The 26,875-nt window shown below is 44.3% G+C and overlaps 1 protein-coding gene across 1 annotated transcript; it reads left to right on the top strand.

The window, feature by feature from the left end:
- On the top strand, positions 1 to 25,042 carry Tom70 (translocase of outer membrane 70). The gene is made up of 11 exons (XM_065443761.2): positions 1 to 364; positions 635 to 808; positions 891 to 1,017; positions 1,405 to 1,514; positions 2,794 to 2,924; positions 3,696 to 3,903; positions 5,515 to 5,688; positions 13,600 to 13,785; positions 19,417 to 19,514; positions 20,514 to 20,636; positions 23,784 to 25,042. The coding sequence occupies exons 1-11, from the start codon at positions 125 to 127 to the stop codon at positions 23,941 to 23,943; spliced, it is 1,731 nt and encodes a 576-aa protein (XP_065299833.2). The 5' UTR covers positions 1 to 124; the 3' UTR covers positions 23,944 to 25,042.
- The last annotated feature ends 1,833 nt before the right edge of the window (positions 25,043 to 26,875 follow it).

The following is a 26,875-nucleotide window of genomic DNA, read 5'->3' as shown; positions in this document are numbered from 1 at the left end:
CTCAAGATATACATCAGCGACATAAAATAGACGGTCTTTCAGCGAGTCACATTCACGTTTGGGCTCATTCAGCGGGAGTTTTGTCATCGCTTGGCAACCCCGCATAGGACCATTCCAAACCAACATGGCTCCCAGCGGGATGGCCGGCAGCGCCGGCGGCGAAGCGGCTTCCGAAGCTGGGCTATCCAAGTGGCAGTATGCGCTCATTTTCGCCACGCCAGTCGCCGCCGGCTTGGCGTACTGGTACTACAGAAAAAGCCGCGGCAGGTCGAAGCCGCCCGGCTCCAGCGCCGGAGAAACAAAGGGGTCCAAGTCCGCGGACAAATCTCAAACCAACCACTCGCGCGGTGCAGCCGACGCCAAGGTGAGCGACCGATGCCGAAACACGTCTCCGGACACCCGCGGGCACGTTGCCCAGAGCCCAACACGTGTCGGTGCTTCGATGCGGAACCGCGACTTGCATCTGGGAGCTGGAAATGGGCGGGACGCCCGAGTTGACGGCCTGCAACATTGTCGCGTTTTTTATTCGTGGTTGCACCACGCGTAATAATTTCGCAAAGAAAACGTGATCTTTAAACTCGGTTCTCACTGCTCACCACCAATTTAACTGCCAGCCTTGCTTTTGTTTACGCAGGATCCCTTCGAGAGGGCTAAGGCTTTCAAAAACCAGGGCAACAAGTACTTCAAGGAAGGCAAGTTTGATAAAGCTATCGAGTGCTACACGGAGGCCATCGCGCTGTGCCCGCCGCAGAACAAAAATGAGTTGGCTACCTTCTACCAAAATCGCGCTGCCGCCTACGAGAACTTGGTAAGCCAGCGCTCGTTTTTGTTGGCCGATTCACCTGTCCTGTTATCCTCCGTGGCTTGAATGATGTGCCTAATCTGCGCAGAAAAACTACACCGCGGTTATCGCCGACTGCACCAAGGCGATAGACCTGAACTTTCAGTACGTCAAGGCACTTCACAGGAGGGCGAAGGCTTACGAGGTCGTCGATGAATTGGAGAAGTGCCTGGAAGGTGAGCGTCACCCCCACCCCCCTCTGTGAAAAACGAGACAAAGCAGCAAAATAAAGATAAAGTAATGCTTGGGACACTGTTGACTCGTGAAACCTGTTTTATCAGCTAGAAAGTAGCTGGCGAGGTGAAACAAAAGCTTACATTTCCTGTAAGGCTCCAGCAAGGACAGAAATGTGAACATCTGTTGTTTGCCATAAAGTTGCAGCCTGTCAACAGTCATTGAATGTTTGCAAAGAATTCTTGTGTTAATGAGAAACTTAAATTATAAAATGTGATTTGTCGTTAAACCTGATTGTCGCATACAGACTTGGTGTATAATTAACTTTGCAAGTTGTAAAGAGAACTTTGTGCTCACTAGTGCTGAGGTTGTCTTCTGATTTCCCGCAGACATAACAGCTGTATGCATACTCGAGGGATTCCAAAACCAGAACTCATTGCTTGTGACCGACAGGGTGCTGAAGAAGATAGGCAAAGCACGTGCAAAGGAACTCATCAAGGTAACTTTCCAATGCATGTCCGTATGCTGCAGTATGCCAAGCAAAGTTTAACGCAAGACCTCTCCAGAGCTTTCCAGTCCCTCCTTCGCATGTGGTGATGCCAGCTTAGTCATGCATGTGACGTCCCCAAGCTAATAGCTGTTGATTAGTCATTGGGCAAGAAACAAGGCACCTGTGACATTGCTACGACAGCATCGTTTCAAAAAATTCTTGCAGATGTGTGTTCATTGCAGACTGGTGGACGTCTGCTAGTATATAACATATTTTCGGAGTTTCAGTTGGGGTCCCTCTTGTGTGGAGGGGAAGCAAGAGGGACTTGCATTGAAAATTTTTTAATTTTTGTTCTTTGAGTTAAGGTGCCAGCAGCTTTGTGTGCCTATTTCTAAATTGAGGTCCATTTTTGTTTATCTCATTTGGTTCTAATGTTTTGCTATGTTTCTTACTTGATCTTCTGGGAGAATTAGCCCACAGTCAGTTCCTCAGACTTTGCTAAATGGCATGTCAATTATTTCTGCATGGTTCATGAAAGAGCTGCAAGACTTAGGAAAGGACTTCCAGATCAACACTTCTGAAAGTCAACTTTGAAGTGTCACAACACTTGTTCTAGGGTAGACAATGTGATAAGGTTGGTCTTAATTGTAATCATGTAGAAATCACTGACTCCTCCTCCCATTTAGCAAAATCTGTTGAACTGATTTGTCGCAAATTTTTCTCATCAGTCTTACCGCTTTTGGTTCTGAATCCCTTCCAGCAAGCGTTTAGGTGGCTTTTTTTTTTTTTAGTTTGGTGTTAGAAACATGTTCTTTCTAACTTTTCATGACACATCCAGACATATTTCAAACCTGATTTTGGCGCAGTGCCCGCTCTATACACTATTTAAAACTGGGTTCGTTTTTGCTGCCCATATTTGATTGCAGTTGGTACTTCAAGAACCACAGGTGGTCATAATTAATCCAAAGCCCTCCTCATAACCTGCTATGCAGCTTTGGGGCATTAAACCCACAATTTGGATCTCAAGTGTGAATCCCTGATAAGCTTGACACTACATAGCATTTACACTTTGTCAGGCTTACAGTGAACTTTAGTTCCTGAATTTTTCTGTATTCCAGATGCAATGTTGCCAAGTTGTACTACATGTTTAATTAAAGGTTTCTTGTGCACATCAGTTAATATTAAACAAATTACCCGTAACTGTAATGGCTTTCTGTCAAACTTCAGAAATTGTGAAGCGGCTCCTCGTAAATTAACCTAGACTGTTCTTTTTTTTCTTTTTCTGCAGGCCCGAAAGCCGGTGATGCCATCGAAGCACTTTATTCGAAATTACTTTGTGTCCTTCTGTGAAGACCCAGTTATTAAGGCTGTGCAGGCATTTCGTAAAGGCAAGCCGTATCCTAAAAGTGATAGTCCTGGGTGAGTGAGTTTTGCTTTTTGGCTGTGGTGTTTCACCGCTGAGCTTGATGTCGCAGGTTCCGACTGCCACCCATCATGGCTTCCTGCTGATAGCAGTGGGAAGCGAAAGCGTCTGTGTACCAGTCGGGTGCTCAGCTCATTAAGGAACTCAGAATGGCTAAAATTAATCCTGAGCCCTTCTCTATGCGGTCTAAGCCCTGTTGATTTGTAACATTGGAACTGCAAAAGTCAGTCAACATATCAGCTCAGTTCACAGGCTTTAAACCTGACCCGTGTAAGAAATTAAGGGACTAGTACTGGCGGCAGAAGTTGGATACTTGAATGTCGAAACTCCATGTCATCAAACCACAGTTAAATAAATGGATGTCTGAGAAAATGTCAAAATAAATCTCTCTGGGCAGACTACAAGCAGAGGGTACGTGTGTAGCACATTTGGAGATTTTAACTGGTGGCAATCCTCTCATTTGCGGCAGGTGTGGCGAGGGATTTAGTCATTATTCGCTGTGGTAGCCCAGTGGTTGTGGCTTTATATTCTGAGCTCTAGGTTGGAGGTTCGATACCAGCCACGTCGGCTACATTTTGATGGGGCCAAAATGAAAAAAAAAACTACTTATTTTAGTGGTCAAACTCATTCTACAGCCTTCCACTAGCACACCTTGTTGTGCTACTTATTTTGTACTTCTTCAAGTGCATAACAGTTCTACAATAAAAAAAACGGACATTTTCCGTGCCCCCTCGCTAGCGCTGATCCAGAAAGCTTGTGCCTCGCAGGGGTGCGTACGCACAGGCTGTGGAGTGCCTAGCCAACGAGAAGTATGAAGACGTCATTGCACATTGCACGAAGGAGATCGAAAACAACGGAGAGGCGCTGGCCGAAGCACTTCTGCTGCGAGGTACGCTGTACATGCTGCAAGGGCTGTCACAGGCTACAGTCGACGACCTCAACCGGGTACTCCAAATGGATACTGCCCCTCTCAAGGTGGGCCTACAATCAAAGAAACAATTCGTGCCTAGTCTGATGCTTGGGTCAATTGGATGAAATGCACATTAGAACGGCAGCTCAAGCCTCACGTGCAACAAAGAGAAAGACTACATGTTTCGTGGTCCTTATTCGCGTTGCCTGTGTGGTTTGCACTGCCGCTTTAATAAACTATTTGCAATCATGCTTCCACCCATTTACTAGGTGATGCTTTAAGCACCTGAACCAGACATTGGAGGGAAGCTCAGGGCAAACACAGTAGTTCCAGTCTCCCATTCCAGACACTGAACTTCTAGAACCTAGATCGTTACAAAAATGTAGATTGCTATGAATTGTCCCTCTGGAAGAGGTAAGTTTGTTGCTGAGAGAGAATTGGCAACTGAAGGAACTGAGCTGCTCTTCTGCAATTCCCATCGCCCCGAACGAGCAAGCACACTTCTAACTTTGCCAACAATCTTAGAGGTAGAATCATAACTCTAGAGGAAAAGCTGGGCGAAAAAGGGACAAATACAACAGTGCCATCAAAATGCAATTCTTGTGGCCAATGCATTTATTCTCACAATGGATAAAATTAATCTTGCATCTAGCTGCAAATGCTCGAAATATAATCTAAAAATAATTATCTGCATGTGGCACATTGTATGGGCTGTACGGGAGCTTCATTCCATATATCTCTCTGAAAGGTCCAATAGCCATATTTAAAGCTTGTTGTGCATGAGAGCATAACTGTGGGCATCTTAATTAGATGGTGCCATCAATTCGCACAAGGTTCAGTGTCATGCCTTTTGTCTTGGTTACATCTCGTCATCTGCACTAATAGTGATGCATAATGAAAATTATGCCACGTGCTGCCTTGTTCCGCTTCCTCCGACAGAATAAACTCACTCCTGCTTGCACTTGTGCTACCTTTTACCAGAAGCATGACAGAGCACTGAGACGAACCAGGCTCATTCAAGGCTTGGATGGCATTAATAAGAAGCTTTATTTCGGTTTACAACTCCCACTTCTCGATTTATATATAATAACTATCCCAGATATAACTATCTGTTGGTTATAAGGGCCACATTTCATGAAACTTAGAATTTCACGACCCTGCCTCTTGAAATTGCATCCAGACATATTGAAGATTTTCAAAAGCGGTCTACTGTTACACCGAACTCTTCATACCCAGTCGCTGTAAAAGAAGGGCTTATGCCCAGTTCCGAAGTATCGGAAGTGCGACCGAGCTGGGTGCGCTACTTTTGCAAAACTATCGAGTTCGTTATAAACGGGTTCGTCTGTACATGTGTAGTGTGAATATCCACACATTATTATGCAACTTCTGGGCAGATTGGAACAATATGTTTCTGCATTTAAGAGACACAGGTAAAATCTGCCGATTGTATAAACATAACTTTAATTTATGGTCCGTAATTATGCATAAAAGCTAGCAATTTGTAAGTTGAAAAAATGTGAACCATGTAGTTCATGGCTCTCCGACTCTGCATAAAGAACTCACACCGCAAATCTGTAAACTCCTGTGATTTAAAATGGAATCACGAGGAGACAAAGGGCTACCTTTGTATATTGTTAATTCAAGTCGAGTCCTGCCGTCCTACATTTCTGCCGCAGGTTCGAGTGAACGCTCTCATCAAGCTTGGCACTCTGAAGGTGCATGCTGAGAAATTGGAGGAAGCACTTGAGGACTTCGAGCAGGCTGCCAGCTTGGACCCAAGGAATGCTGACGTCTTTCTGCACAGGGGCCAGGTCTTGCTGCTTCTGGACAGGCTAGAGGACACGCTCAAGGCACGTTGTTGGTTTCTGGAAAATCACTTGTTGCCAGTGTGGTAGGTCGCTTAGACGAGTGAGAAAAAAATGTCATCCGCCTTCGAGCAGCAGGAAGCTACAAAGGAAGCCTGCCTGGTTTTCTTGAAAAGAAAGCTTCGCAGTTTGTCATGGTCAGAGGGTTGAACCTGGGTACAACACATATTCAAGGTATTGGCTCTACCATGTATGCTGCCATTCATGCTATTCTTGGGTGGATGTCATTTTTTCTCTTTATAGAACTTCCTCCATGTTGTGGACTTGCTCAGAACTGATTTGCCACATTATTTGGATGCAAATCTATACCTGGCCAACACCACGAAATTTTCCGTATAGTACAAACGCCTGAACTGGTTTTACACTTTCATTAGTGTAATGTTTTATGCAAAATGAATTCTTCTGATGGTGAAAGGATGCAAGAGGGATAACTGCTCGGTGTGGGTACAAGTTGCTGTAGTAGGCGAAATCTGCAATGTTTTCCAGCAATGTTGCTGGAAAAGTCGCAACTCTTTAAGAATGAAGCAAGGCTTTTGTCCCCTACTGTTCCTTGTTTTCTGCTGCTTGTGTGCTGTCTCTAAGGGTAAATTGTATGGATGGGTGGATTTCAAAGCTTTCTAATATGAATACCTAGCTCCAAATCTCAAATGATATGCACAGCATTTATTAGTAAGTTTGGTTACTTTATCATGTTGGAACATCTAGATTACCTTGTCAGTGGTTAAAAATTTGACTAATCGTAAGCTGTATACTAAAGCATTGTGTATTTGACTCATGTTAACTTGTAAAATTGAGTAATTCCCACTAGCTGTCTGTTCTCGCCAACCTGTACCTCATTACACAGCATCAAATGGCCATAGACTCGGAGGCATTTGACACTGTGCCAGCCATCACTGGTCGCACTTGCTGTCAAGCACTAAGGTCAGGATTGGTGGTGGCGCTGCAGAAGTAACAAATGAGCAAAGCAAAAGCTGCGCTCACACCCAACCACAACGGAGCGGTGCTGTACTGCTTGCTGTGACCGTTGCTTAGAAACGAACTGTAAGAACAGTGTCTTCTTTATTCTTACGTTTCGTGCCACATCCTAGCAGGACTTCTGCAGCGCAGCTTGTGCAACCAGTCCCTTCTGCTGTTTTCCTTCAGTGTGAGGCATCTGACCGAGTCACTGTTGTTGAAGTGCTGCATTCGAAACAATACGGTGCACCAGTGTAATGCGAGGTGTACTACATCATACCCCAGGGAGAGAGTACCTTCAACAGCACGATAAAATGCTTTCGTTATAACTACAAGTAAGTATGCGTAATGCATCCATAATCGCATAGAATAGTGCCATTTAGCATGCCACGATGCGCACAGGCATTGTAGTAATGCCTGTCGCATTCCACAAGTCCCAGATCTTGCTCTGTACCACAAGTCCCAGATCTCGCTCGGGTACGTAGTGCGGTAGCGGATCAGTCATCGCTCTATCCTGAAATGTTGTAACAGGCTTGCAGTGGGGAGCTGGCATATTTGCATAGTGAGATCGCATGGACGTAACATTGTCGTTGAGGATTGGCCCATTGTACTTATACTCTTGGAAAGAGCATTCTTATTCAAGTTGGATTCTTTTGCGCAGTCAGCCCTGTCCCCTTCTGTTTCACTCTGAGCGATGAATTAGTGACAGAGTTAGGAGAGCTTTGCAAGACATGTCCTAGGGAGAAGCGGCGGGAGAAGACAGAGTAACAGTAGATTTAATCAAAGATGGAGGAGATATGCTTAAAAACCTTGCGGCCCTTTATATGCGATGCCTCAAAACTTCAGTATACCAGAGAGATGGAAGAATGTCATTATACTAATCCATAAGAAGTAGGGCATTAAAAATTGAAGAATTATAGGCCTATTAGCTTCCTTCCAGTATTGTAACAGTCGAATCTCATTAATTCGAACACGCTTAATTCAAACTTCCAGCTTATTAGAACTGACGCCATGGTCCCGTTAAAGTTACGTGTATTCCAATGGGTGAAAATGTCTGGCGATTCAAACGTGCAAGCACTTGTGAAAGTTAATTTGAACATACGTACTGTGCTCCGACAATGCTCTCAGCAGTGCGCCAAATCACGCAGTGGTGCCTCCGACCTGCATTGCTCTGACCCCGCTATAGAGGAAAGCCTTAGGAAAAACCCCTCAATGCAGCCCGTGAAAAAAAAAAAAAAAAAAAATGTGGCGGAAAATTTATCCTTTCTCAAATGGCAAGGTTGCCGCTTCTGCGTCGTGCCGTAATGCCCCAGCCACACTAGCGGCAACATGCGCGCCGCGGGTGGCATCAGTCCGGGGCTGATTTTTCCTGGCTCGCCATGGCAGCATGCGGTGATGCCGCAACAGAAGGGAGTGCGCCAACATGATCATGACCAGTGGCAACAGCGTCATCATTTTGATAAGACATTACTCACATTAAGAACGCAGGACAAAGAAGATAAACACTGCTCTGATCTGTCAGCACACAAAGGCAAAAACATGCAAGCACACAGAGTGAAGCAGCAGTGAAAGCCCAGTCTTGGCCTCTGCAACTCCGCTGCTTCAGTGGCATAAGGTGGCAGTGGTAATTAGCGCTATCCAGCAAGCTGGCGGAAAAGCAAATCAGCTTCCCTCCTGCCCTTCCTCGCAACTATGTTTCCCTCGCCCTCCCTCTCAGCTCCCTCGTAACTCGACTGTCTATGCACATGTGTGCCTCCGCACCGGCGCCTGTGCCAGCTTAGCCCACTCCTTGAAGTTTGTTTTCTGCTGTTATTGGAAAGTGAGCGTTGGCAGTTTTGTGGTCCTCGTTCGTTGCATGCTTGCCCCAAATATTCCACGACTTACACCGTTCGTGCATCGTGCTGGGGTGCACGAATACTTCAAAAAGAAGTCCTTCCTTTAATTCGAACAAATTTTTGGGCCCCTTCCAGTTCGAATTATCGAGGTTCGACTGTATAAAATAATTATCAAGATAATTTCTAATATAATTAGGGCAACACTTCAATCAACCAAGCGACCAGGCTGGCTTCAGGAAGAGAGATTCTACAATGGGTCACATCTATGTCCTCAGTTAGGTAATTGAGAAATCTGTGGAGTGCAATCAACCTCTCTATATGGCTTTCATAGATTATGAAAAGGCATTTCATTCAGGTGATGTACCAGCACTCATGGAGGCATTGTGTAATCAAGTAGTACAGGAGGCATACGTGAATATATTCGGAAATATCTACAAAGATTCCATTGCTACCTCTAAAAAAGGGGGACAGGCAATGAGGCACAATCTCCCCAATGCTATTCAATGCATGCTTAGAGGTATTCAAGCTGTTAAGTATGGGAAGGCTTAGGAGTGAGGATAAATGGTGAAGATCTCAGCAGCCTTCGGTTTGCAGATGACATTGTCCTGTTCAGCAACACTGGGGACGAACCACAATAAACGATTGAGGGCCTTAACTGAGAAAGTGTAAGTGTGGGTTTGAATATGAATATAGCAGAAGACAAGGATAATGTTCAATACCCTGGCACGGGAACAAGAATTCAGGATGACCAGTCACAGGAATATGTTTATCTAGGTCAATTACTCACAGGTGACCCTGATCATGAGAAGGAAATTTACAGAAGAAAGAAAAAATGGATTGACAACCTCCCCAGTTAACTCATTTTTACTACCAATCTTGCGTATGGTAAATGAGAGAGATGTTGCTGTAGTGCTTTTTTCTTGCATAATTTGCTCACTGACATGCTCACCTTCTTTCCAACACGTCCTCTTCAGCAGCTTCTCCCTGTTGCTGAAGACGCAATTCTCTGGTCGCTAGCATTACCATTGTGTTGCTTGTCTGTGCAAGCTCTCACCTGCGTTCTAACTGTGTCTGGGTAAGGCCGGATCTCAATGTGCTCACTTGCCTGAGAGAAATTCGTAAGGGTGTTCTGTGCCGCTTGTTCAAGAATGGGCCCGTGGCGTAATGGTTTCAATATCGGCCCTCTGTACTAGACGCCATGTGTTCGAATCTTGCCCTTGGACAATTTTAATGCTGTCTATTTAATTATTTATAGAACTGTACTTTGTTTAAATTGATGAGTCTACAAAGTCACAAAGCCATTTGAAGCCAGAAGGACTGCACTAAGCCATGCTGGCTGAACCACCCCACTTGCTGCTTCTGTAGACACTACTGCCAGGGTTCCCTGCAGTAATTATTGTACAAAAGCCTGTGCTCTGGCCTTTGGCCAGATGTGTGTCATCACCTGGCAGCTTTCTGACAAAATGTCATGTCGGAGGCTCGTTGGCCTACAAGTAGGTGGCAGTAAGCATACAGTAGTTTGCAGGTTTTTTTTGGGGGGGGCACAAAGCCGAAAGGACTGCACGGAATAGAGCAGAAGATTACCTTAGGCACTTATCCAAAGATTGCTGCACATTGAACATTTTCTGATAATGAAGACGATGAAGTGTGCCCTCGCTGTCTGCAAACCTGTGCCCCTTGCTACTGAGAGGTTGGCTTTCCCACAGAGCTTTACTTTCAGTGGCTGAGCGGGCGTTGCAGGCAAAATTTCACCGATAATTTGGTGTTTAATATTAGACAGTTATACAGTCACCGACCGTTTATTAGGACCTCACGGGGACTGCAGAAACGTCCGAGTAAACAGATGTCCGAAAAAGCAGATTAAGCAAAAAAAAAAAAAGAAATCCTTTATTTTCACGCACTTATTCAGGCTCGGCAGCAGGCTTGAAGAAATCGGGAATGCACCGTTGTACATTGTTCCGTTTACATGCAATCAGATAAGCCTGAATCTTGGAGAGGGTCGTACGGTCACTATAGGTGGCTGAAAGCAGTCACTGCTTGTACACGCTTCACATACGACGGCAGCATAGGACATGGTGCGTTATCTTCCGACTCGGAGTCATCGTCCGGCGGTGCAGCAGAAACCTGATGATCTCGCCGTCATCGAGTTCTGCGCATGTCAGTACAGCAGTGTGAGCACCTGTGAAACTGTCAAATGAGATGGTGTCTGGGACCACTGCACAGGTCTCAGCAGAACACTTTCGGTTTCATTAGGGAGCACATCGGAAGGCGACAAATTAGGCCTCCTGGCACCCGCTTGCCAGTGTTCCGCAGCGCAGTCTGTGCGGGCACTGTCAACGCCATTAGACACTTGACGCAATGTTTCCGTATGCCGCGTTGGATCATTTGCAGCACGTGGAAAGGAATGTACCAATATTTATTCCCTTTCTGTGCTACACGTTCAACTCACTTCAGCAATTTACTGGTTCTTCTTGCTTGAGAAACAGACATGATGAATCTGTTTGGAGAACTGACACAGGCTGCTCAGGCCAAGTATTTGAGTGAAGTATGCCTTTTGGACCGTTTCGCTGCAGCCGGCAAGGAGCCAAAGCCTCATTCATTTATTGTTCCCCAGTGGAGGTCAAAAGTCGAGTGAATTCGTGTGAGGCTTGTGGTGTCTTCTTTATAAAGCGGGTATGTGAGGTCCTCTTTTATGTACTGACGAAGCGAATGGTTTTCAGTTTGGATAATTAAACAACGCAGGATTGAGACATGGTGAGGCAGAATGTTTGAATTTTCCATTTCAAGGCAGCCTAAGCTGCGCTGTAGTGCCTCAAGTATGCTATAGGTATTGTAATTGGCACTGTGAAGAGCTACTTCATGGTTTCAATTCGAAGTTGTAGTCAACTGCTAGATTTCGCGAACAATGCGTGCCTCGCCATAACCACAGTCGGTCGCTTCTGTTGCGGAAGGCATGGGCGATATCGTTGATAAAAGCTAGTGAGGGCCACTCTGACACATTTCGTCACTTGCAGGCGATTGGTTCTCGATCTTAACCACAAAATTTTCTTTCATATGATTGCTGTTATGGTATTCGGGAAGTATATATATATATATATATTATACATGGTGCGCCGTTGTGTTAACAGCCAATGCATTTCTGGGTGCCTGTTTCAGAGAATGGTGCAATTAGTGCCAAACTTTTTCACACAAAATGTGTGCCTAACTCTTCCTTTTAGGCCTTAATACAGTTGCCACATTTGAACATTTGACTAAAACAACTCACCAGAGTAATAAGAATTGTGATGAAAGCTTGGCTGGGCAGTGTCATTCTAACACGGATTGATAATGTTGACACCAAATATCAAGGTTTTTCTTCCATGTAAAATGTGATGTCTCTCATAGTTAAGTGCTAAGAGAATGCTAAATGCTTAAACAAGCATCATACATAACTTCGCATGTTGAACTTGCAGACATTCTTTTTAAGCAAAATTTAGTGACAGACACAGTGCATACATGTTCTTCAAGACCAGTAGACCCCTTCAGCGCTACATAGCTTGCGATATCTCACGCGGTTTCGAAGAAGAAACTGCGATTCAGGCATGTAAGCAAAAATAACCCGAAATACTCTTCTGTAAGTACGGCTCGAGCCGCCAATACCCCAAAAACGCATGAAGGGAACGAGCTCACTCAGTAACGAAGCGTGCCGGAGCAAGGGGCATCCTGACCGTGACGTCACTCACGAGGGAGCGCCACTCCAAATTCTCACAGCTAATAGTGTACACTAAGCAGCGCATGTGTATTGCAGTTTTAGTTGCCCTGTGATATCTTCAGATCTCAGAGGCCATATGCTGTCATCGGGGCTATCTCCAGACTGTAGCGATAGGTGGCGCTGACAGCTCGAATGTTTTGTTAGCGTTCGACTCGTTTGAAACAAGAAGCAATCTCAAAAAGTCCGCAAGGTTATCGATAAGACTCTTGTCGTTGTAGTGGCCTGAGACTAAGCAAAAGCTGTTGACACAGTCATTTGTTATGAGCGAAGTAAATTTTACAAAAGCAACGCATAATTCAATTCGAAGCGGGCAGCTGGCACCGCCGCCATGTTTTCCGCAAACTTAACAAACCACGCAAAAACGGTGATGCTAAATCTGAGGAATAGCATGCAAATGTTATACGTTATCGGTTGTTTAGCGTTCTGCGCATGTGCAGTAATGTCCCGCTGTATTATAGCGTACGCAATGGTATAGCATACGCTAAACTAAAACTGTCTATTCAACAGGGCAACCATCAAGGGCAATAACCCGATGATTGCAGAGGAGGTAGCTGTTCTAGCAGTGATCCATCACGCCTCACAATTCGTATCCTAACAGACTCCCAAACCACGTTGAAGAACTGCATAGAGGGTAGAATCAAGCCCTTAGCTACTAAGCTTCTCAATACCTCGAATGCACAAGCTGACATCAAGCATCTGGTTTGAGTACCAGTGCATCAGGGTATAGTGGGGAATAAGTGTGTACATGCGGCTGCCCGAGCTTTTCTCCCCTAGAATCTCCACTGCCCTTCCTATGTCCCTATGTGAACTAACTTGCCAATAGCATACGTGGACATCCTTCAGCATCGTAGGCTGGAGCAACAAGTCTACCCCCCACCCCCCTCCCCCCCAAGCAAAGACATGCAATAGATCCAGGATCTTGCAACAAGGAATGTAGGTGTTTGTCGGGAGAAGGCAGACATTTACCACATGGTATGGGTCTGCCAAAAGAATAGAATGCTAGATGCCATAAATCAGCCAACAACTTGAGAGGTGGGAGGCAGCTCCACTCAGACCTCGAAAGCCAACAAGTGTTCATTGAGAGAGCACGGGTGGCAGCCTTCGCCAATGGAGTCCCAGCTTTTTTGAAAACTTGGACCCTCCTTTCAAAAAGACGTCAAACTGAAACCCTTTTTTTAAAAAAAGAGATGTCGGTAAAGATTTTCATCATCAAATTCCTCTTTGAACTGAAAAAGAAAAAGAGAGCAGTGGTACGCACAAAACCTTTTTTCAAAGTTGTTAGAACAAAGATGCAGGATGCATGCTCCTTTTGCGAACTGCCTTTGCAATTGGACTTTCTGGGTTCGGTGGCTGCAGGATATGGAGGAGAGCGTGACACTCCGACCGGACTTCCCATCAGCAGCGGCTCAGCGCTGTTATGTGCTGTACAGGTGCGGAGTAGCGACTAATAGTCTCGACAAGCAGTTACAGGCGTTCCAGCAATTCGAAGACATCCAGGAGACGTTCCCCAACTGCCCTGAATGTTACTTCCTTCATGCTCAGGTGGGGGCGCCCTCCTTGTCTCTGTGCTTGCCTCCTTACTCTGGCCTCGCCATTTTAGTAACAGCAAACATGTGGAATGTATTTACTATGTGTTTTCGGTGCTCTGTCATCTGCTTCCAGTGCCTTCTCATCTATTGTCAGCCCACCATTCATCTCTTGATGTACATGTGTTTCATGCATAACTACAGTATTATTGCCAAAATTTTTGCCGAGCTTCAGCGCGTGAAACATGCTTGACATGCTTTTGTTGCAGCATAATCGGCTGTCGCAGCATCTGTTTTGTGCTGCACAGTAACCTGCAGCGCTGTCATGGCTGACGTTTGTGTAAGGCTGCACCGGCTCCAAGTTGTAACCATGCAGGACAAATTCTCGACCAGAATTTTGTAGCATCACCAGCGCACGATGGGAAACAGATGCCGAGTTATACCAGTTTGAAAATATGTTGAGAAAATGTGCCCTGTGGTTGCGACATTAACTGTGCTGGCAAAGCTAGTCTAGAGGCTCCTTAACCCTTTGAGGAGCAATTATACCGTATTTACTTGCATAATGATTGCACTCACGTAATGATCGCACCCCTGAATTTTGTCGTCAAAATTCGACTTTTTAAAATTTCTTGTGTAATGATCGCACCCCAAACTTGCCGCAGCGATATGTCATGTGCCAAGTATAGCTAATAATGATCACGTTACCATCTGTCGAATGCTACGCGACAAGACAAACTTCAACTGCTTCAAGACAAACCAAGCGGTCTGCACGCACCAAACATTCTTAAGTAGATGCCTCATTTCATTACTTTCCACACTTCTATGACTAAAAAAAGCTGCAACCAAACTTGCCTTTATTATGTGTAGGCTTTATAATGCTTTATAATGCTAACAACAACAAAAAAGGCGCCTTTCGATTCTCATCGGAACTCGTGGGCATGCAACAAATCATGAGCGGCAACGATAGTAGCCACCAACGATAGTAGCCACATTTACACTGATACGTTAAAAGTATACCGTATTCATAAGCCGACGCTTGTAACACAACTAAGGTATTCGCCCACCCTTAGCGGAAACCTGCCGTATTAGGAAAGTAGTGAAGACAGATGCCGCAGTTTCCGCAGCATGCCGACCATGTGTTTCTATGTCACTGGCAGCTAAGCGCGCCCATCTGTTTCTGTCCCCTCAAAGTGGACATGGCTATGTTATTGCCGCAAACTTGCCTATATTAACGATATTACTCATTACTGATACGGAAGATACTGTTTCAGTGCACGTAATGTATTCACGAGGAAAAAAAAGAAAATCGCGTTCGGCGCGTTCGGCTTGCTCCGCCGGTTGCCATTCTTGTTTTGGTGTCCCACAGCAAACGCGGGACGAAACATTTGTTTTTTTCTTTTCGCGGGAAATTTAACTTGCGTAATGATCACACCCCCTGATTTGGCGTCAATTTTTCGGACAAAAAAAGTGCGATCATTATGCGAGTAAATACGGTATTTGGCAAATGCATCCCCTCAGGGTTGAATGTTTTATAGCAGATTTAAAATCATCAGGCTGACTTATTTAGAAAAAAAAGAAATATTACTGAAAATGTTTTTATGACCATAAAGTGACAAAAAAAAACATTCTCCGTAGGTAAACATGCATTGTTCATTTATAGATACAGATAGGCTTACATATATACCCATACAAAGACAGTAGATACTATACTGAAACAGCTATTCTGATTTGGCACTTGGGTAGTAGTCTCCATTGGAGGAATCTGCGCTCGACTCGCTTGCACCAGAGCAAACAACACGCTGTGTCATCATACATCGTAATAGTGTAATAGCGTTTGATCATAATTCTGTAATCAAATCGTATATGTGAGCGCACGCGAGAAAACCCTCATGGTTGTATCTGTCAGAAAAACTGAAGAAGTTAGAAACTTGCAGTAATTCTTTGTTCCGTCGCCAAGAGGGGCAATCAGTTTCCGCGAGCCAAATCTCGAGAAAAACGCAGGCATGGCGGCATCGCTTGTATATGTTACCAGCACCTACCTGTGAACAGATGTAATCGCACACCTATGATCAACAGACAAGCGCACGTATGGCGGTGACCCTTTGACAGATTAGAGATTAGACAGACATCAGTATTTCGGGATGCAACGAACGGAAAGAGCCCGCGAGACAAAACCAAAACTAACCACTGCATGCACGAATGCGCGAGCAGTTGCTGAAGCACCAGCGTAAAGAAGTCATGGAATGAATACCAAGAGATTACGGAGCAAAAAAGAAAATTCCTTGTAACCACACAGGGCGGCAGCACTTGCTGGGCAACAAAGAGATGAAAAATTGGCTGGTTTTCCAAACATACAGACGGCGCCATAAATATACAGCATCGACCATTTGGGACTTGTTCGCTGCGCAACATATTTACATCATTGACACTCCAAGAGTTAATGCGCCATACTTTACTGCTCATTTGCCTCCTTTACATAGTGTTTGCAGCTGTCATTGTTTTGTAATGTTTATGGTAATAGAACCTCTGAAACATTTCACATTAGGGGTATGCGAATAATGATTTTTCAGACTGAATCAAATACAAATTGAATAATGCCAGAAGCAAATCAAATTGAATAATGCGTATCCATTATCATAATTAATATAACATGATGTCCACAACCAAATATTGTTAAATTTAGCAAGTTTCTGTGATTGCCATATTTACTCATTTCTAACATGCCCTGATTGTAACACACGCCCGTTTGCCATGACTGAAAAAAGAAAAGTCCTTTACAGTATTGCGCACCTCATTCTTTCATACAGAAGTACAACTTTCTTTCATTTGGAAAAACAATGATTTACTCCCAATACACTTCAGTTACGATAAATAGAAAAAGTCACACTTTCGCCCGAAAGGCGAAGCATTGATTGCGGCAGCAAATTAGTTGACACCTACATGAAAGGTAAGGATAGTATTATCAGCCGTATAAACTTTTAAACATTCACTTACTAAATTAACAAGCATGGTGTCACGCGTGAACAAGCACACATGAACATGTCTCAGTGACCATGGAAACTTATCAAAATGCTGGAGTGAGCAAGTGGTGTAGCAAAAGCGAGCAAATTGATCTTTGTGCAGCCTCTCGCTTCAACGCTAACTAAGCGACGAGAAGGCAGCACGGAGCATCTAGATGCATAGCAGATCGATTTCAAGATAGGGAGTCACGCCATACGCAGCAGCTACTGGAGTAGAATGGCTGTTCTGTTTGCGCCAGTCCCGCATGCAATTTTCAGGCCCTCCGAATGCCCGTGATGTGGCCCCATTTCGGTCTGTCTCCACACACATGATCGATCACTTTCCTTTTAATTGCGGCCTCTTTGTAGTCGGTGCGTTCATGCTGACGGAGCAAACGCAGAAAACAGGAAGACTGTTGGTGGGCTAACCTAAGCACACATACTGCAGCTCATGGAGGAAGCTTGTACGAGGCAGCCATTTTGAAATGCCGATGGCGATATGGCAGCGCAGATTTAGGGTCGTAATTGATTCTAATGCGCAAGCAATTTTTGGACCCATTTTATTGGAAAAAAAGTGCGCGTTAGATTCGAGTAAGTACGGTAAGTAGTATGTCATTAGCGTTTATTAAAAGCACAAGTAGAACATTAGGTGCAAACAAGTAGTTTCTTCGCAAGCGCAGGGCTCTTAGAGAGTGCGAATGATCGCTGTGCAGGTTATAAAGTATGGCCACCTAAGTGATGCAGCCTGCTCCGCTATGGAAGTTCGCATATTTTATGTCTATATTGTGTCCAAGGGGTGCAAATTTACCATATTTTTGCTCTAACTTTGTTTATTTGGGCGCAGTTGACCTCTTGAAATATAGTAAAGGTATTCAAAATTTATTTGCATTTACGAATACAGTAAACTCTTAGTTGTGCGAACGTCGGTTTATCGAATATTTCAGAATAACGAACTTTTTAAATATCCCCGGCAGTTTTCTTACAGATTCTATGCAAAAATGTTTCGCTTAAACGAATTTTGGAACAGTCAATATTTGTTTAACGAACTCGCTCAGAGGACCAAGGCTTATTTTTAAAGAAGTTTTGCGCCCTGCACTGCAGGCGCTACCGATGCCCGCCCTCATCAAACCGCCACTCCAGCGGCAATGTAACGTCGCTGGCGCTAGAGCGCCCCAGGGGCAGAGCGGCGGTGCGGAAAACGAGCGGCAACGAGGCATGGCCTCCGAGATCGCCCGCACAAAACGAGCTAGCATGTAATCTCGGAGGCGATGAACAAAGTAATATCGCTGACGCTTACAACGCCGCCAGAGCGAAGCGGCAATCTGTCACATCACAAACCATGTGGTGTGTGTTATTTGTGACCGGCTAGTCGTGGCATGGTCATCATCTCTTTCTTTCCAGTCTCGTCGGTTCCGCGTGTGCACACTAATGCAGCGTTATAACTGTTATGAACCTTGCACTTCTTGATAGGTACAAATTCCATTTCACACATTTCTAACACTATGGATGCCATGTCTTTTGCTCCATAAATTGCACTTCAAACTTTTGACTCTATATGCCATGTCTTATGTTGGTCTATAGGCGGATACAACTTTAGAAAAAAGGGGGCGTTTACTCCTCCGAGGCGGAGGCACACAAGCATCCACCAATGGGCGCGCGCTCTGCACAAACGTCATGAGCCAGACGGCCAGTGACCCCGCCGACGGAAAAGATGGCCGCCCGCGCTTCGAACGGGGCGAGGTCGCGTCAGCTGTGTGCTTCAGCCCCTCATCAGAGTGAATTCCAGAACTGTTTGTGATGGTCTATCATGCCGGAAATATTACTGCGAGCTTACGATGCGCCATTTGTGCCGCGTGCATTTATTCTGAGCCGTGATCCGGCGAAGGAACATTGCAGCGAGCATCGCTGGAGCTGCGCTACGCTTTGCCTGTAAACAGGATCCCGCGGCGTCCGCTGCAAACACACATCCTGCGTGCTTGTTCCATGTTGTTTTATTTCGCTCCCGAGTGAGTTTAGTGAACTTTAAGTTAAGTGAACTATTTCCTTCGGTGCCTTGAAGTTCACTCATGTGAGAGTTCACTGTAGTGACTATTCATTTCAAAGACCGGATTCAATATGGCACTGTTCGATTCATTATTCAAAAGTTTCAGATATTTGCACACCTCTATTGCACACGTGTGCTCACACATCATACCATGAAGGCTAGAAAGCGCGAGCGCTGAATAAGTTCACTGCCTTTGCACGAATAGTAATGCGTTCATGAATATTCCTCCTGAGCATTAATTCTGTCTACTGAAAAGTTACGTTTTACGCATTTCTTGCATCTGCAATGTTGCCAAAAACATACTGTATTTGCCAGAATCTAACGTACACCTTGTTCCGAAAAATGTAAAAGAAATTGCCGGCGCATTATGGCAACAGAGGGCGTTTTTGCAAAGGTTGCTGTTTGTTCACATTGTGCTCTACTGCACTGTATGACGGTATTCTCGTCCAGTAAATTTCGGAGACACAGTTGACTCTTGTTACAATGGGCCCTGACAATTCGGCAAAAACGTCCGTTTTATTTGAAGTCCGTAATAGTCGAGACACCTCACTTCTGAAACTTTCGTCATGATGTCTAACAACTGTATTGCACACTGTATTTACAGATACTTTCAGAGAAAAAGGAGTTTGAGAAAGCCGAAGAGAACTTTATGAAGGCCGCAGCGGCAGATCCCTCAGACCCAAACGTTCCTGTACACCTTGGGTAAGTACGTCCATCAGCTGAAGCTTGGCCAGGCATTGAGAATCGTTGGGACAGAACAGTGTAACATTTCTGGAGATGCTGTCTTGATGAATTAACAGGGTTATTATCTTGGAATAATGCTATCGTTGCTGTGTATTGTGTGGTGGCCCCATGCAGCGTGCTGTAGTGCACCACAATTACAGAAGCTTTGTCCGTATGCAGCATGTGGCACCTTCTTTCTGAGAAAAATGGGCCCGAAAATAGCCCGCATGCTACGATCGGATACAAAATTAAAACCACGTTGGCTCCGTTGGCAGCAGCCGAGCGTCAGAGCCGTCTGACGCAGTCATCGCCGTCACAAAACAGTGACGAAGCATACTTTCTTTGCAAAGGTTGCTGTTTGTGTTGTGCTTGACTACCATCTAGTGTGGTATTCTCGGCCAGTAACTTTTGGGGCTGCTGTCACTTTCATGAGATTTTGTGCGACTCGGCGCCGAGTGCATTGGCGTAATTGGCCGCTGCCATTTCTGGCACCGTGCCTAGCTCGCTATCTGTGCCATAGTATCAGGAGTGCTGTCGGCCACGTATTTTGACTAGAAAGAAAGTGCAGTTTGATTAGAAAGACGTGCAGTTGAACCGTTCTGTAGCTTTACTTTTAACAGTACCCGGATGCAACAATGAGCAGCTGCCCCACCACAAACGTTTGTGTGTTCTATGGCAAAAATAAGCCACTTACTATAATGCTCCTATGCCACGTTATTGGTTATAACAATTAAATTTGCCTCTGGATGTGTGCTGAAAGAAAGAAGAAAGCAAAATTTTTTGAAAAAAAAAATAAAAAAGATGCAAGCCGCCACGCACGTGCATAAAACATAAGTACAAAAGCTGGTATACAGTGCATCGGCTGCTCATTGTTATATCCAACACATTGTTAAAACCAGTGCTGTTACAAGTGGGTTCAACTGTAGCATAAGATGTGTTACAAATAATAGGAGAGTATAGCTTATCATTATATTTCAGCATACTACAGCTGCAGTGGAAGCAAGATTTTGAGAAGGCAGCCGAATTCATGAACAAGGCAATCAAAATGGATGACAAATGTCAATTTGCCTACGAGACCCTCGGTTCCGTTCAAGTCCAGAGGTGAGTGTGTGTGTGTCGTCTGCTGACCAAGGGTGGACAATTGGTTGAAACCCGTAAGTCATCGGCCAGACTATTTATGCCAAAAGTTCTGTATCAGGGGATCTTTTTTTTTTAATTCAAAACAGGCTTGTTAGAAATATTCTGTGGCAGATTGCACAACTCTGTCACATTATCTGGATTGCTTCAAGAGGCAGGCCTTGCTTGCACAACAAATTGCAGTGTGGTGTTAGATCATTATTCCTCGCTAACATTCTGGTTACTCACATCTGGGCACATGTCCCATTTGTGAAATTAAGCCTAGCAGTGAGGATAGTCAGATCCTTATAACAGAAGTCGTGTACTTAACACCAGTTTCAAGAAACGCATCCTCCAGTTTCTGTGGCAAAACACATTGATGGACCGGTTAACACCTATCAAAGTATGGGTGTGCAAATACTGAAAGTAGCTTTCGAATAGAATGCATCAGAAAATACAGTACAAACAAATGCTTGCAAATTTTGTGCAATAAAACCAGCAGCTGGCATCTGCCCAGAAGTTTACTACTAATAATAAAATAATAAAAGTTTCACAAAAATAAAAGTTTAATAGAAGTGTTGTCAGCTGTCAGTTTACCTGGTAATGGACATGTACAGAATGGTCGACTCTAATTTAAGTAAAGACTGAAGTAGTACACCAGTACTGATTACTGCTCAGTTCTTATACAGGTACTTGCAAAATGTTTTATCAACAAAACGTCCGCTCAGTGCTCCAAGTGGCTTTTTCTCTCTATCGCAATAACAAACCACACTGGTTCATAACTCGGGCTTCTCCATATGGTCTGTTACTGAAGTGCATTTCCAGGCACTTCACCCACACTTCGAGGCATGGAAGGAAATTTTGTTGATAAAAAATGCGTTGAGCTACTTTTTGAAATGTCGGACTCACTGTTGCACAGAACGCATGTTTTTGTGATTGCCATCACTAATTAAAACTCTGCAGGCACTATAACCAAAATTTGCCTGCGCTAGACAGTTTCAGTACCGGCGTAATCTGCTTCAAAAATCCAGCTTAAGACGTGGCTTAAGGCTGTTGCAGTACAGTGCTCATGTTGGTTTATTCTGTTTCATTGTGGTTTCGAAGAGCACTGCCATATTTCTTATTCCATTGTTGCACCAAAATTCAGATTGGCCTGTGCCAAACTGCTTCAAAATGAAATTTTGTCTGCTCCAAATTACTCCAAAATAAAATTTATTCTGCTCCAGGCTGCTCCAAAATGCAATTTCACTTGCTCCAAAAATTGCTCCAAAATGACTTTGGGCAGTCTCACCCCTGCAGTCTGTGCCGACGATGAAGTGCAACCAATACCTTCCCATTGGGTTCGATTTGTTCTGCTATCAGCCAAAAATTATGAAAAAGAGGGCTACGGCAAGTTTTCGCAAAGTCCCTATGTCCCTGTGTCACCAAGAAGGACTGCCTCCACAAGCATAGCCAACTTGGAGTAGAATGTTGATATAATTATTTTTTCTTCATTACGCAGCCCATGCAAATGCACACTGGTCTCGTGTCGTTTTCACGCCCTTTGTGTACTTTCAAAGCTGTTGTCAATGGACCATTGAAGCCACAAGAACGTATTGGTTCATGTCCAGAATAAGGTGCCACGGCAAAACTGCGATGGTGGGAAGCATGAGATAAGGTGCTGAAGGTTGAACGCCAGCGGCAGTTGCACAAGAAGAACCTTTCTGGGTAATCAAGTTAGCTCGTGAATCGCAACATCCGGAATACCTCTGTTAGTTCTATACTCATGGAGGCATCTGTGATTTGTACGTAGTTTCACTCAATTACTCAGGCTTTCTACAGCATTGCCAATAACTAAATAAGAATAAAAACACAAAGAAATAATGGCAACAGAAATTTCTATTACTATGATGGCATGCTTACTTGCAAGGTCACAACGATGGTGGTACAAACAAAGTAAATAGTTGCCGTTCAATCTGTCAGCCGCTTTCTCTCCTTCATTGGCAACGTGGCTCCCCGGCTTTCCAAGTGCTGACACGTGTCAACTTCTCACCAGACCATAACTTCGGTCACCAACATCTGAAGAAGGTGCACCAATTAGGCCTAATGGCCGGCATTGCATGTGTGGGGAATTAGCCACTAGCCAGCGTGGTGCCATGTGGCACATTGTCATGGGAAGCTTGCCATTGTTACGCTTGTGCTAACGGCTCGTCGGTAACCGGGTCTCAGTTCAGCGCGCAAGTTAGTCTGATTGCCATTGTGGTGTAGTTCAGGTCCGCAAAGCCGTCGGCAACCACCACGACTGTTCCTGCCATTGATTTTTTTTTGCACTTATTTCTGTGTGACGGAACAAGGTAAGCTCATGTGTAAGCAGGAAGCTCTGAGCTAGTTCCCGTCGGCACAAAACAGCCTCAACTTCCGGCATCAAGCAGTCAGTGTTACAATGCACCTTCAATCAATCAATCAATTTTTATTATTTCATTCATTCATTTCATTGTGAAGGCGCTGCGACTCGAATTGGGCTTGTGTGAATGCGGAACACCATTGACCATTAAGAAATTTTATGTGGATCTGTACCAAAATCCTGTAAATTTTGTCTTGAAATTAGTTATGTTGGACTGCCCGTCCATGTGAGCATTTTTCCGACTCCTCCATATCTGAGGAATTGATCGTCGAGAGATCTCGATAAAACCTGCGTGTGTTCTCTTCATACATGCTCCCAAACTTAACAGCCATCACCCTTTCCACATGCTTGACCGTTTTAATTGTTCTCTCTCTGTTGCAAATGAGCTGTTTTGATTGGTCTGATGGACCAAAATGAAAATTATGTCGACACCAGACCACAAGTCTTTCGCCAAATTTACCGCATATTCAAAAAGCTAAATAGAGTAGATATTCAATTCGCAGATTGGATTGTTCAATTGTTCGCTATTCATTGTGTGAAAGAACGTGGGTGTGTAGTTTGGGAACACTAAACCAGTTTTGTATGCTATTGTCTCAAACTCTCTAATGCACTCCTTGTTGCTTCTTGCATGTGCTGCTATGTATCTGAAACTCTGCTCTGGGTTGCTCATTTCCAAGTATAATTTTGCTTGGACATTGGTCACTGACCTGTAGTAATGTATAAATAACCACGCTGTTGCATGACTGCAGGGGATTCCTGAAGGAAGGCCTGGAGATGTTCGATAAGGCCATCATGCTCGCCCAGACCGAAGCCGAGTTGGCTCACCTACTGTCATTGCGAGACGCTGCCGCCGCCCAGGGACGAGTGGCCAGCCGTCTGGGGATGGCCGTTACCCCTGGCTTCAGCTAGGACTGTTTAGCCCATAAAATGGGGGCACGGTTGTTTTCTTCCTTTCTTTTTTGCAAAGAACCAGATTGCAGACCATTCGCCGTCATCCCCTCTCCGATCTGCCCCCACAGAGCGAACGCAGAACTTCGGGGACACGCTTGTTCCTCACGTTTTCCTATCACGGAATGGGTGGAAGGGGGCAGCTTGAGTCGGAAGGGTGAAGGTGGCATTTCGTCTGGCTCCTGTCGCAAAGCATTGTTCTGTGCAGGGAAACCCAAGCAGCGCTCTTGGGGGTGTGCACAACTACTCTTAAAAACGGTGGCATGTGTTCCATTTATTTGTCTAGGGCCTGCATACAACTTGCGTAGCTAGGGACCAGCAGTTGTTTTCAGGGAGCTAGGCCTTAGATGTGCCTCAGCTATGCCAGTTAGGATATTAAAGCAAAAGAAAAAAAACGAAGTGAAAAAGTTCGCAGCCTTCTGCAAGAAACGTGAAAGAGGCATACGTGTAGTCGGAGTCATGTCTCATGTTACAGAGCCACCTACTGAGTGTTCCGGAGGACAATGGTTCCTCAAAATTTGGATTTCTGAACAGGGATGCAGTATGCGAGGAAAGGCATGGTCAGAAGACAGGGAAGCGTCTGGAAAAAGGAACAGAACGATGAGGCTGTCTGCATTGTCTGTGCCTTCTTTTTTCTTTTGTCTTCTGCGAACTTAAAAAGAGTCAGCGTTGTTTGTTGAGTGCAATTTTTGTGGCTGGTGTGTGCTGCATTATTACCAGAGTTGTTTGTTCCTCCACATGCTATTTTGGTGCCGGGTGTTTACCTGAACAAGACTAGTACAAGCCAGTACAGCAGTTGAAGAGAATCGCTGCACCATTCTGAACATCCGAGTCGGCGGTGTTGTTGCCCTCGCGAACAAGTTGAGTCGTTGCTGAAAACAAAAGAATTTCTTTCAACTCTTGAAGTGTCTGTACCTCCTTTGGTCTCTTGCTCCCTTTCACAACATTCTCTCGTTTTATAGTAGCACTAAATTTTTCGATTTTTTTTTTCAATTAAATATTGTGTAACATCGTCTAGTCTGTGCAGCGGAATAAACCAATTTTGTTTTTTGCTCTCAAATGTTGTCACTTCTTTTGTCGCAGGTGTGATGTTGTGTCGTGAAATTCATATCTAAAGTGTGTGTAAGGTGGGGGGGGGGGGGAATATAAATATCTATAATATAAGTGAAATCCCGGCCACGGCGGCCGCATTTCGATGGGGGCGAAATGCGAAAACACCCGTGTACTTAGATCCCAGGTGGTCGAAATTTCCGGAGTCCCTCACTACGGCATGCCTCATAATCAGAAAGTGGTTTTGGCACGTAAAACCCCATGATTTAATTTTACTTTAATATAGTGAAATAGTTGTTGCTATTCGATTTGAGAATTCATCATTCAAATTGTGGAATATTTGTTTCTGTCCAAGTATAAAAGGTAGCAACACTTATTGAAATCTAGGGGGAAATAAGTATGCTAGCAGGGACAATTTCGAATGATTCTGCTGTAGTTGCTCATGCAGAATTGTCAGTTTCTCAGTGAACTCACAGTTCAGATGACTTCTGCTCCATAACTTCGTCGTTAAATAAGAATGCCTTGCTTTAAGGAAGCTTGCAAAACTTCTCAAGTTTGGCAAAATAACTTATTTGGCCAGTTTCTTCACATTTGCATTCCATAAAAACTATGTTCAGCGCTGTGGTACCAGACTTGGCTCCTTCGACGAACCCAGCACGCCAAGTATGCATGCATCTGGCGACATGCTGTTTTCTCGTTTCATTACTTCAATTGTCGTAGTGCTCAATGTGAATGAAAGCAACTGTAAATCATTTTTAAGCTCCTCAGTAGACCAGACATTCAGTTGGAGATGGCACTACAAACGTGTATCTAATATATTGCAAATAATCCTTTTTTTTTTATTTGCCTGACATACTCTCCACACAAGCTTTGCTTGACTTTTGTGAGAAATGAGAAGGTGCAGGACATCCACTCCAATATTTGAAGGTATTGATTTGTAAGCGTTCTGGGGCGGCTTCACTCAGAAATCTGCCTGTCTGTAATGCATGACAGTGTGCTCCATAGGTATATGTGGGATCCTATGGGGGCTATATGTGAGGATGCCTTAGGACTACCGAGATTCATGGTTATCACTATATAGGGAGTACTGAAGAGGCATTAAGAGTAATTAAGGTTGCTAAAAAGATAAATTACCATAAAAAGCCTAGGTAAGGCTCCTTAAGATTAATGAAGGGTAAAGAAGGCTAATGGAGATTAACTAATTGTTTCATAATTAGCCTAGTCAAGATTAACTCTCAATTTCATATGATTTACATTAAATCGATTACTGCTATACAATTTTATTTAAGACGACTGAAACCTATTTTCAATTACCATTAACGTGATTAAGGCTATCATGCTTAATTAAAGGTAAGATGATTTAAGTATAATAAAAAATAATTTTGCCCAATAAGATTAATTCCAACCAATTGTTCACTAATTATGTAATTGCAACAGGTCATTGTGATACTTGCAGCACATTGCATCGTCCTTGTCGCAGTGAGCCGCGGTGTGCATAACTCGGCCGCTCAATCAATCATTCATCGCATGGGTGCAAGATGAGTGACTGAAAGTAATGCTTACACATCATCTGACAAGACCCACTAGGGAGGCTTTCTCTAATATTTGTGCTCAATACAAAAATTTCACCATCTGAACAGACCTAGTTGTCGCAGTTTCTGGTCTTCAGTTGTGAGGTGATGGCTTTGCATTCTGTATTTAACGAAAATATAAAATGGCAAAAAAAAAATTTTTTTTTCCAGCATTTAGTTTTAAGCACATCGCTACCTACTGTCACGAAGTCAGCAGATTGCAGGGAGCGCAGAGTGGTTCAAGCATCTAAATTTGCATTAAGTGTGTGATT

The sequence above is a fragment of the Dermacentor albipictus genome, chromosome 4, assembly GCF_038994185.2.
Source record: "Dermacentor albipictus isolate Rhodes 1998 colony chromosome 4, USDA_Dalb.pri_finalv2, whole genome shotgun sequence".
Classification (NCBI taxonomy): Eukaryota; Metazoa; Arthropoda; class Arachnida; order Ixodida; family Ixodidae; genus Dermacentor; species Dermacentor albipictus.
This window is presented reverse-complemented; position numbering and strand designations above follow the sequence as displayed.

Bases quoted from the DNA above. Each gene is read 5' to 3' on its own strand.
- Tom70 (XM_065443761.2), top strand. From the start codon at position 125: ATGGCTCCCAGCGGGATGGCCGGCAGCGCCGGCGGCGAAGCGGCTTCC. The intron at 1,018-1,404 runs GTGAGCGTCACC...GATTTCCCGCAG, and splicing joins ATTGGAGAAGTGCCTGGAAG to ACATAACAGCTGTATGCATA. The intron at 3,904-5,514 runs GTGGGCCTACAA...TTTCTGCCGCAG, and splicing joins TGGATACTGCCCCTCTCAAG to GTTCGAGTGAACGCTCTCAT.